Source organism: Pistacia vera, unplaced genomic scaffold (genome assembly GCF_008641045.1).
Source record: "Pistacia vera cultivar Batoury unplaced genomic scaffold, PisVer_v2 Contig158, whole genome shotgun sequence".
In the NCBI taxonomy this organism is placed as follows: domain Eukaryota; kingdom Viridiplantae; phylum Streptophyta; class Magnoliopsida; order Sapindales; family Anacardiaceae; genus Pistacia; species Pistacia vera.
The window spans coordinates 209,723-221,918 of NW_022195663.1; the positions used below are offsets into that span (position 1 = coordinate 209,723).

General features: G+C 33.6%; 1 protein-coding gene and 1 non-coding gene across 2 annotated transcripts; both read right to left on the bottom strand.

Annotated features, from left to right (window-relative positions):
• Positions 1-3,888: 3,888 nt before the first annotated feature.
• On the bottom strand, positions 3,889-3,995 carry LOC116124992. Its single transcript, XR_004127277.1, has one exon. It is a non-coding gene; the product is annotated as a small nucleolar RNA R71 (small nucleolar RNA).
• A 2,644-nt stretch (positions 3,996-6,639) lies between these two features.
• On the bottom strand, positions 6,640-11,415 carry LOC116124983. Its single transcript, XM_031410723.1, has 6 exons — positions 11,383-11,415; positions 9,148-9,372; positions 8,520-9,068; positions 7,886-8,269; positions 7,506-7,687; positions 6,640-7,247 (listed from the first exon to the last, which is right to left on the bottom strand). The coding sequence occupies exons 2-6, from the start codon at positions 9,365-9,367 to the stop codon at positions 6,804-6,806; spliced, it is 1,779 nt and encodes a 592-aa protein (XP_031266583.1). The 5' UTR covers positions 9,368-9,372; positions 11,383-11,415; the 3' UTR covers positions 6,640-6,803.
• Positions 11,416-12,196: the final 781 nt, after the last annotated feature.

Below are 12,196 nucleotides of genomic sequence, written 5' to 3' on the forward strand. Positions count from 1 at the left end.
TTTAGTAATCAATCCTAGAGGGATCTTGAGCCTAATTTCATGTGGATACCGTCATGCTCGATCCTACTTTGGATCAATAGTGAAGTACCTGTGAACAGTGTTGGTAAACAGTACCCTATGAACAGTATTAGTAAACAGTGCCATGAACAGTGCTGGTGATAGTATGTGAATAGTGCTGTGAACAGTGTGTGAAAAGTACTGAAAATTTTAATCGAGAGAAGGAGTCGCCAATGGGAAGTAAAAATCATATCCTTGTATGTTTTAATCTAAATATATTATGAATTAATCTATCGAATCGTGATCTTGGGTAAGGGGATCGTGCCATGGCAAGAAAGTTTTTTGTTATTCCTACAATTTGGCTTGTATGGATCTTGAAAACCAACCAGTTATTCCACATAAACTTCTTTTGATAGCATCCCATTCAAGAAAGCACTTTTTACGCCTATTTGAAACAACTTGATCTTGAGGTAGTATGCAATAGCCATCAGTAAATGAATTGACTCAAGTCTGGCTACAGGTGCAAAAGTTTCATCTAGGTCTAACCCTTCCACTTGAGTGCATCCTTGAGCTGCAAGCCTAACTTTGTTTCTCACAACATTACCAAATTCATTGGTTTTGTTCTTGAAAATCCATTTGGTTCCAATAACTTTGATCTTGGCACAAGAGTCCACATGTGTTTCCTTTAAAATTGCTTAAGCTTTTCATGCATTGTTTCTACCCATCAATCGTCCTCAAGTGCTTGCTTGGCATTCTTTAGCTCTACAAAGGATACATAACAAAGATGGTTAATCTCATTTTTTCTTCTCCTTCTAGTGACTATTACCTCATTTGGATCTCCAATCACGGTTGATAGAGGATGTGCCTTCTTAATCTAGGTAGGTGGATCTTTCTTGAAGTATTCTTTTGTCTCAACAGTAAGCTCCATCCTATCATTGCGTAATGAGGAACTCAAAACAACTTCATCTCTCAAATGGTGTCCAATTGCTTTAGCATCAGATGATGTGGGCACACTTGTGGAATTTTTTTTGTTCTTGAGAGTCAGGAGTGTTAACACCATTTTCTTCTATGGGCACACTTGGAGTAGATATTTCACTGATTTCAACTTCTTGTGAATATTCTGAAAATCTTCTGCATCACTAAATACAACATTAAAAGATTATATAATGTGTTTAGTACGCATGTTATAGATCCTAAAAGCTCTAATATTTGAGGAATATCCAAGAAAAAACCCCTCAAGCTCCTTGCATCAAACTTTCCCAAATTCTCTCTATCATTTAACACATATCATTTGCACCTGAAAACATGGAAATAAGAGAAAGCAAGTTTCTTACCTTTCTATAACTCATAAGGAGTCTGATAAGTACCTTTTTAAGAAACACTCTGGTGGAAATGTGACAAGTTGTATTTATGGCTTCAGCCCAAAGTCTCTTTGGATTTTTTTTTGGCATTAAGCATCACCCTAGCCATTTCTGGAAGAACTCTATTTTTCCTTTCCACCAAACCATTTTGTTGGGATGTCTTTGGTGTAGAAAATTTATGGGAGATACCCTGCATATGACAAAAATTGGCAAAGTCAGTGTTCTCAAATTTCTTCCCATGATAGCTCCTAATTCTCACAATCTTTTTATCCACGTTACTCTTCTCAACTTGTAACATTTTGACTAGTTTCTAAACGACATCAAAGGAACTAGATTTATCTTTTAAAAAATCAACCCAAGCAGATATAGAGAAATCATCAACACAAACAAACACATATCTCTTACCTCCTAAGCTCTAATTTTGCAGAGGTTCCATTAGATTTATATGTAGTAACTCTAACACACAAAAGGTATTGAGATAAGATAAAGCTTTATGGGAACTCTTGGCTTGGTTACTGATAATCCTAGGATTATACTTTTTGTTATATGATTTTTGTAGGATTTTTGATACTTCTTATGATTTTGTGCCTGAATTGTTACTTAAATTTGCATATTTTATGTTTTAGGCCAAAACATGTAGTTGGCGCAAAACAGAGCAAAGATGGGTTTCTGGATCTGGAATCAAGCACAATTCAGAAGATTGGGGAAATTTTGATGCTGATTGGAAGCACCCTTGGAGTTTGTTCCTATTGAAGATCAAGAAGATCGAAGATTCAAGTAAAGAAGCAAGCGGAGGGCAATTTGATAAATTCAACAAAGAAGATCAGAAGTTCACCGCTTCAAGGTTTTCTCTTTGTCGTGGTAGGATAGCCTCTAGAATCATGGAGCAGATAAACTCAAGTTGATGCTGGGATGAGATTTTTTCTTCGCTGTGGCGAAAACTACAATTTTATGTTTTTTTTTTTTAAATGATGCGTTTTCCTTTTGTAGCATTTAGTCCTAGGGTTTTTGCTACTAATTAAAGAAAAGTTAGCCCATTTTTTAGGGAGGTCGACATTTTAGGAAATAGGGAAGAGATGAAGATTGAATTTGGATCTCCAAATTAAAGAAGTTTTCTTTTCCCTTTCTTCTTTTATGATGTTGAACTCTGATTTTGTTATGTATTTGGTGTCTATTTTCATTTTGAACGTGAACTAACTCATTTTGGGTTAAAGTTTTGATGGATCCTAGTTTACAATGATTTAATCTATAATATCTTGTTGTTTTTGGGTTCTATTGCATGGATTAAGTGTTTATCTTTGTTCTTAATGTGTTTGAAGGTTGGGTTTTTGATTCAATTGAATGTTGAGCATGATGAGACTGAGAAGTGATTCATGTGTTAGAGATAAACACCATAGATTGAGCAAAAACTAGAGATAGACAAACATGATTTATGAAATCTTTATAGGATTCCACTTGCTTAAGGGACTTTGAATGATTGAACTTTATTTTGTTGAGTATAGAAGTTTAATAGGGATAAGTAGGGAAATATAGCCTGAGAAGGTATATTTTACAACCTAAGGAGTCCGATTTGCAATCCTTGCATGTGAATTTGAGGATAATAGGATTATTTGATTGAATTGGAGTAGCTTGGTGAAATCAAACCCTAACCTCTTTTCTTGAATTGGTAATCGTTTATTTTTTAGAACCCTTTGGTTATGATAATTTTAGTTGTTTAATATTTTGTTTTAATTTAGTTTTTAGTAGCCCCTACAAATCCAATACTATTGTGTTCTTCAATTCGTTATAAAATTAGGAAAATGTTCCTAATCAGTACTTAGCACTCAATCCTAGTGGGAATGATACTTTATTCATCATTTTATTATTTCTTGCAACTAATGCACTTGCTACACATGCATGTTTGTGAAATCACGCATCAAGTTTTTGGCGCCGTTGTTGGGGATTGATTTTGTGTTAATATTGAAGTTTTCTAGTTTTTGCTAAGTTGAAGTTTAATTTTTAGTTTTAATTATTTTAGTTTAATTTTTATTTGCTTGTGATCTCATGCTCTTTTTCTTTCCTTTATAGTTTATGCGAAAAACAAGAAATCATCTTATGGTTCATATTGATCCAGAGATTGAAAGAACAGTGAGAAGACTCATCAGAGAGAAAAGAGAAAGGTAGGAGAGAATCATTGAGATGGTTGAAAATAAAACCTTGAGTGAGTTTTCACTTTCGCAAGTTGATGGTTGTAGTCTAAGCATAACAAGACCGCCTATTAAATCGAATAACTTTGAGATAAAGTCGACTATAATCCAAATAGTTCAACAATCATACAACTAATCTGCACATAGCCAACTTCTTGGAAATCTATGGCACATTCAAGCACAACGAGGTGATAAATGATGCTATTAGGTTGTGACTATTTCCATTCACGTTGAGAGATATGGCAAAAGGATGGCTAATGTCATTACTTGCTGGAACCATCACAACATGGAATGATCTAGCATAGAAGTTCTTCTACAAGTATTACCCACCAGCTCTTTCGACAAAGATGAGAAATGACATCACCTCATTTGTACAAGGCAACCATGAATCATTATATGAAGCATCAGAGAGATACAAGAAATTGTTGAGGAAGTGTCCACACCATTGTTTGCCTGTTTGGATGCAAGTCCAAACATTCTATTTGGGTTTGCCACCAAATGTTTGAACAATGGTAGATGCAGCAGCTAAGGGAGCTTTGTAAAACAGGACACCAGAGGAAGCTCAAGAGTTACTCGAAGTTTTAGCAAATAACAACTACCAAAGACCAGATGAGAGAATAGTGCTAAAGAAGTCCATGGGTATTTATGAAGTTGATGCTTACATAGCCATTTTAGCCCAACTTGCCGCACTTCAGAAACAAATAGGAGGTATGCATGTTAATTCCATTCAAACACCTTAAGTAACATGTGATTTTTGTGCAGGTAACCATGCAAGCATTGACTGCCAAGTGGGGAACACATTTGCTTCATCCTCCTCATCATCAAAGCAAGTCAACTATTTCGCTGGGAATCAGAGATAGCAAAACAATCCATTCTCCAACACCTACAATCTTGGTTAGAGAAATCACCCAAACTTGTCCTGGGGCAACCAAAACAATCAATTAAATCAAAGGATAGTGCCAAACCATCAACCAAGGGTTAATTTTCAACCAGTTGAACAAAAAGTGTCAAAATTGGAGGATAAGTTTGGGAAATTCATGCAAGACACCACAAGTTTTATGAATGAGATGCGGTCAAATTTCATAAATCAATGAGCGTCTATTCAAAACTTGGAGGTGCAATTGAGTCAAATTTTAGAAAAATTGAATGAGAAAGCTCAAGGTTCTTTACCAAGTAATACTGTGACAAATCCACGTGAACAAGCAAATGCCATAACTTTAAGAAGTGGAACAATCTTAGAAGAAGTTGAACCAAAAAGGAAAGATGAGAACTCGCTAGAGAGGAAGGAAGAATATGAGGAAGAAGTTGATGAAGAGATCATTGTTGAAGAGAAGCCAACAAGTCCAAGAAAAGAAGACCCAAAGAAAGAGAAGATGTCGAAGCCAAAGAAAGAAAAATTGCCATTTCCTGAAACCCCTCGAGAGTTGGCGCATCACACTCCTTCAATTCCTTTCCTCAGAGATTAAGGAAGCAAAATCATGATAACTAGTTTATTAAATTTCACACTCCTAAAGGAAATTCTTTCAAACAAGAGGAAGCTGGAAGAGGAAGAAACAATGATACTTACGGAGGAATGTAGCGCCATTCTATAGAAGAAGTTATCACCAAAGCTCAAAGATCTAGGGAGTTTCACTATCCCTTGTGTCATAGGAGATGTTACTTTTGATAGGTTTTATGTGATTCAGGTGCTAGCCTAAATCTAATGCCTTTTTTTTTTTTTTTTTTTTTAAGGAAATGGGGGATTGGTGAAGTGAAACCTACAATGGTTTCCTCGCAGCTTGCAAATTGATCGATCAAGCATCCACGGGATATTATTGAAGATGTGCTAGTCAAAGCGGATAAATTCATTTTCCTGCAGACTTTGTTGTATTGGATATGGAGGAAGACAAAGAGATACCGCTATTATTAGGAAGACCATTCCTTACTATGGGAAGAAGTTTAATTGATCTACAGGAAGGAAAATTGATTTTGAGGGTCCAAGATGAAATGGTAACTTTTAATGTGTATGAGGCCATGAAATTTCCATCAGAATTAGAGTCATGTTTCGGGGTTGATGTGGTTGATAGAGTAGTAAAAGACACATTTGAAGAAATCAATCCTCAACTACCTATTGAAGCATGCATTTCCCAATTAAAAACTACCGAGGAAGATGAGCCAAAGAAAATAAGTGTGCTAGGTATTTGGAAGCACTTCAACTAATGAATACCATCCAGGATCCAGAATTTGAAGACTTGGACATGGTAAGGAGAAGGACAAGGACAAGGCAAAGTTGGAAGAACCTCCCAAGCTTGAATTGAAGCCCTTACCATCTCAAGTATGTGTACCTTGGTGAATCTAATTCTTTTAAGTAAATTGGAGGAAGAGAAATTGCTTCGGGTGTTGAGAGAGCAAAAGTCCGCAAATGGATGGACCATTTCAGATATAAAGGGCATTTCTCCATCTTTTTGCATGCACATAAAAACCATGATCCATCTTGAGTAATGAAAGCTTCAACAATTTCAATCTTCAAAAGTTTTAAGAGCGAATAGAAATAGAATGAGAAAGAGAATGAAAAAGTAAAAAATTTTAGGGATAAAATCATAAAAACAGGTAGAGCCGTGGAGAATAGGGAGAGTTTTAAACTGTTAATGTGATGTTGGCTTAGAATATAAATATATTAATAACAAGTTTTTTGTGAGCCTGAATATATGTATAATAGTTCTCATTTTTTTGAAATATGAGGATAGGCCTGGGTATATATATTAATAGCATTTTTTTGTGGACCCATATATTAGTAAAGGCTTTTTTTCTTTTTTTCTTTTTTTTTTTTAAATATGAGGCCTACCCTCACAGGTTCTGGGTCCGCCACTACTCACAGGGTCGGTTTCAGGTAGGAACCAGAACCGAATAATTGGGTGCCCGCTGATTTTGGTTTTACCCGAAAAGTCTACACAGCCCTAAATATTACAATCCCATTACTATGAGGATATTATATATAATGAATATTCATTGGAAGACATTCATTTAACTGCTATTATCAAATTAGATTGTTACCCAAAAAAATAATATAAATATAAACTTAATAAAAATAGGTATTCTTATCACCAATGGGATAACTTCAAATACATAATACAACATCATACAGACTTAAGAGAAAAACCTAAAACGGAATGAGTACAACATATCTCTCAGGAGACTATACTGTGACGAATCAAATGCAAACAGGGGGAGAGATACAAATATGGTACAAAGAATGAGGATTGCATTTGATCTAGGGTGATCATAAGCTGTATAAAAAGCTTGAAATCAAAGCTAGCATCATGGTTCCTATAGATATGAATAGCATTAACAATCCCAAAACCAACTTAAGCGGTAATGATATCAAAAAATCATTTTCTACGTAACGGGATGTAAGAATAGATAAGAACGTTAGAATTGAAATCGAAGAGGAAAATGATGCAATCACTTTTGCAATAGCAAATATACGAAGCACAATTTTCCTTCCTTCATTATCATCTTTACCTCCTGGTACAGTGAAAGTTGGTTGAAAAACCACAGTAGCAATGATTGTTGCAACAAGCAAGCATTGGCTAGCTATGCTCCTCATCCACTTTTCTCCGTCTTTCTGTAAGCATGCATGTGTACTAGTGAAGAGCTCTCGAGGTGTTTTGCCTTCTGAATTCTTCAATTCTCTAAATGAAGGCATTACAAGCTTTTCAACATCCTACATCATTAATATGAATCATTAATTTTACACAAAGAAGTTGGTAGCTTAATTTTTTAATTACAAATTCATTACTATTGCAATTCAACTCTATCTTTAGTATTTCTTTTATTAAAATAGTCAAATTATAATCATAAGATATATATTTTAACTGAAGCTCTAATAAAAAATCATCAATAATTTGTAATTCTCCAGGTAAATGTATAAAATAATGATAATTAAATAATAAGACACAAAAGAAGTTCTAAAAGTATTTACCTTAAAAATGTGTAACTCTCTTTCCATTTCTAGAGTTGCACTTGACATCGTGCTCAATGGTCTTAGATCTGAATATTTTGCTGCTAGATGTAATAGAATATTTTCCTTGCTCAGTGGTCTTGGATCTGGATATTTTGCAGCTAGATGTAATGAACTATTTTCCATGCTCAGTGGTCTTGGATCTGGATATGTTGCAGCCAAATGTAATAAAGTATTTTCCTTGATGTCTACATATGATGCTACAACATGTTTGTTGAAACCTATCTGATTTATTAATTTAAACAAATCATCATGACGATGCATAATCGCAATGTGAAATATGGTCTGTTCTTCATCATCTTTAAGATGAACCAAATCAGGATAAAGTTCAATGAGTTTACCCAAGAATTTGAAGTTTCCTAATTGAGCTGCTGTGAACAGTAAATCACGATGCTCTTTTAAGTAATCCCAAACTTGGTCGCGCTTTGCCTTGAATATTTTCTTCCAAAGGCATTCGACTAACGCTAGAGCTTGATTTATTAAAGTGGTTCTGTCACTTTTGCTCTTTCTTATCTCTAATATTTTCTCCCAAAGACACTTCACAGACTCTAAAACTCTATTTGATAAGATTGTTTCTTTACTTCTGCGATTTTGGTCCAACAGATGAAAGGGCGTTAAAGCCAACCGATGCAAGGGTGTCAAAAGATTGTTGCCATGCTCGTATTCAGTCATAGCCAATTCATTTTCATTATCATCTTCATCTTCTAGCAATTCCCTTGCAAGATCTAAGAAACTCATCCAAATATTTTTAGCACATGTAGCTCACAGTATATATTATAAGTATGTCTAAATGATACAATATGTTTAAAATAATAAATAAATTCAGAAGTAGATACGAGAAAATAATACAAATTGCTTTGATCCATTTACCAAAAAAATTCAGATGTTAACCAAATTACGTGCATTCACTTATTTTATTCAAACAGAAAATTGAAGATTAAAATCAAGCAAGAAAAGAAATACGTGAACACTTACCGTACAAAGTAGTATCGATGCTATCAAACAATAATTGTTTTTTGTCGGCTAATGTCAGTGTTCCTCTATAATACTGCCGGTATAAATATATCGCCATTTCTCTTTCTCCAAACATAGCAGCTAGATTTAGCGGAGTCAAATTACCGCCACCTCGGATTGTCAACAGGTCTCGTTTCTTTTTCAACATTTTCTCAGCAATTGATATATTCCCAGCCATAACAGCAAAACAGAAGGCAGTGTTCCCTTTCACGTTTTGCAACTTGAGGTCATCTGCTGCTGTCTCATCAATCATCTTCTCTAAAAAGTCAGTCTGATTTGCCCCTGCTGCTACATGGAAAATAGTTTCATGTTTCTCTGTTATTGCAACATTGAATGGGCTTGGTGGCGAAGCGGCATTTAATGGGCTTGACGAAGAAGACGCACTTGATGAGCTTGATGAAGAATTACTGAGCAGAGGATTATTGAACTGACTTTTAACTGCATCAATATTTCCCTCTATTGCAGCTTTAAGAAGATGCAAACGTAATTCTTCCTTACGTGAGTTCCGATCTTCAAAATCAAAAAATAATTTGGATGAACATTACATATAAAATTAAAATATGTCTCATTGTTTTGAGAGAGAGCTAACCAGTCAACAAATGAAGGGAAGGTAACCACTGAATAGTTTGTTCACTTCGTTCCAGATTTTGCTGCTGCTGATTCATATCTATTGGAACTTCCGTTGATTCATGATTTAAATTCCCACTTCTTGGGTCCATTTCTCCTGAATAAACGTTATCGATTTTGCTACGAATACACGTATGAACTTCTGCTGATTCAAGACTTGAATTTCCACTTTTTGGGTCCATTTCTCCTGAATAAACGAGGTCGATTTGTTTTGGTTATAAGGCATGCTACGAATACGTACACATATGATGATATAATATTCATTTGTTAGTTGAAGTGTCTCTCCCTTGAATTCTAATTATTTTTACCATGCATTTTTATATTCTAAAAAGTGCGAATCCCTATAAACGTAAACTAAAGCAAATCCTTATAAGTTCTAAACGAATACATAAAATTTCAGTACATACTTACATATAAATTAAATTTAAAAAAAAAAATTACGAAATAATTCCTATAAATTTTCAACTTTTTTCTTCCTGATTTTTCTTTCTTCTCATCAAAGATACATGTTAGGAAATTACGTTCAACTTAATAAATAACTCTCGAAGTTTACAAAAAGAGACACCATAATTTTTTCAATCCAAATGTTTAAATTACATTTCTCACATCTTATTACAAAAGGAGAGACCATAATTATTCTTTCACTAAACCAGTTATTGTTATTTTCTAGCTACTACAAATATACCCTTTTTACGGTTACCTTCGTTTTGGTCACGTGTATAAACATTAAATATTGCTTATGAAAATGTTCTAGAATTAATAAAAATATCAAGCTACGCATTAGAGAACATATTTTGAATTACCCTTTCTTCTTTCACAACCAATATTTAATTTCTCACGCCTATATGTATAGTTTCATATAGAGATATTTTATTCTTAATAGGAATACTTACCTTATCCAATAATTGTATGAATCTTATTATCTATATATTTCTATTAAAGTAAAATATAGAGATATTTTATTCTTAAGATGAGATATTTATGAATTGTATTCTTAATAGGAATACTCACTTAATCCAATAATTGTATGAATTGTATGAATCTTATTATCGTCATTCTTGGGAAAACTACAAACAAAACAAGGCAAAGGGCAGAGTTTTTTAGAATCGGGTACCTAATTAAAATTGAATGACTTCGTAACTGCAACTTTTGCTTTCACTAGAGACGTTTTGAGAATAAGTAGATAGATGCATTTACCTACAGGCCGTCAGTTAGTGTCTAAAGTGTTGTCATGTAAAAAGCTGTGCAATTTTTATCACTAGAGGAAAAAAAGAGTGAAAAATGTTATCCTTACAAAGCTCTATATAAAGAGGGTAACAAAGTGACATCAATAAGAAGAAAAAAACAAAGAAAAAATGAAAAAAGAGAGAGAGAGAGAGAAATCATGAAAATCAAGAGTGGTGATTGTCTTTGTATGTCCCCTTTGTATCTGTCTTTGTAAAACTAGGATTGCTAAAAAAGAGTGCTTAGAATAGTAATAATTTAATTGATAATTAATAAAACTAAAATTTATTAATTATTAAAATTAATTAAATAATAAAGTTAATGAAAAATATGATTAAAAATATATTTAAATTATTCATTTTTATGAAAATATCTTTAGAAGAAGAACACCTTTTCATTTTATCGTTTCCAATATACTATTTTTAGACAAACATATCAAGTAATTTTTCATTTTCTGAATATAGATTTTATATTTTCATAAAATGCAAAATGAATTCATAAACAAATAGAATCTTAGGTAAAAGATAAAACTTCACGTCTTCTTATCAACTTATATTTATAGAGTTAATTCATTTATGAGTTAACGAAGAAATGTAAATGATTTTTTTTTTTAATGAAGACATCTTAAAATTTTCAAGACATAAGAACCTAAAATTTTAAGGCTGTGAGCTACCAATATTTAGAATTTTTTTTTTTTTTAATACGTTAATATTTGGGAGTGGGAGTAATTCAATCTGTTGATCAAACAAAAATTATTCACTATTGAAATTAAATAATATTGGAACATAATAATATGAAATACATAGGTCTCCTTTAAAGTTGGAAGTCACTGCTATACCTTGGTATTATCTATGAAGACGGTACAAGAGACTGATAATGAATATATGCATGCATTGCTCACACATATACAATACTAATGATTCCGAAAAATTGATCAGGGATACCTCAAGTAAAAAGTTGCAGGAAGAAATACCTGACTGGCGTTTTCGCAAGACTAATATTTGACTACAGTATACTCCAGTGTGCAAAAAACTTTCAACATCACCCTATTTATAATGCTTCATAATTAGTTTGCTTTATCATTAGTTCAGTCTCAAAGGGCTCTATCCAAAGTGAATTTAAAAATGATTAATCAATTTTGTCCAGCTGTCGAGAATGTTGACCATAACAATTGAAGAAAACCCGAAGAAGGCATGTGAAAAGCCATGTTGTCACATCAGGTTCAAGACAAGAAAAAAAACACCACGCAGGGTGAATAACACGGGATAGTAAGTAAACCCCCTAATATTTGCCCTATAAATTAAACCCCCTCGGGTATCAGGCATGACGTTACCAAAACATTATAAATCCTAACATTTGACGTAGGGAGGGGTGTTTAGCCTGCCCTGTCGGGGACCTGCTCCGCCCCGCCCTGAACACGGTGGGCTTCCCTGAAAAAACCAAGTGTGGGTGCGGTTGTGGGTGCAAAAAGGAAAACCCGTCACACCCGTCTTGCACTCGCATCTGCCTGATTCTTAAAGACATAGTGTACTAATAGTCTAATACTGTAGTTCTAAATTTCTAATTAAGTTTTTCAATGTAAAAGTGAGTTGGTTTAAAATTTTCATAGAACTATAATCATCCGGTAAATTAGTTCATATTTTGGTAATTATTACTATGGTAAAAAATGTGAATAATTGAAAAGTTGCCTTCCCAACCTAATCCATATTTAAATTGTATAATTATTTTGTTGCAACAAATTAAATTGATTCTCTTAATTCAAAAAAATGATTCTTTTAACTTCAAAA

Bases quoted from the DNA above. Each gene is read 5' to 3' on its own strand.
- LOC116124983 (XM_031410723.1), bottom strand. From the start codon at position 9,367: ATGGACCCAAAAAGTGGAAATTCAAGTCTTGAATCAGCAGAAGTTCAT. The intron at 9,069-9,147 runs GTTAGCTCTCTC...TTGATTTTGAAG, and splicing joins TTCCCTTCATTTGTTGACTG to ATCGGAACTCACGTAAGGAA. The intron at 8,270-8,519 runs GTAAGTGTTCAC...TGAGTTTCTTAG, and splicing joins CATCGATACTACTTTGTACG to ATCTTGCAAGGGAATTGCTA.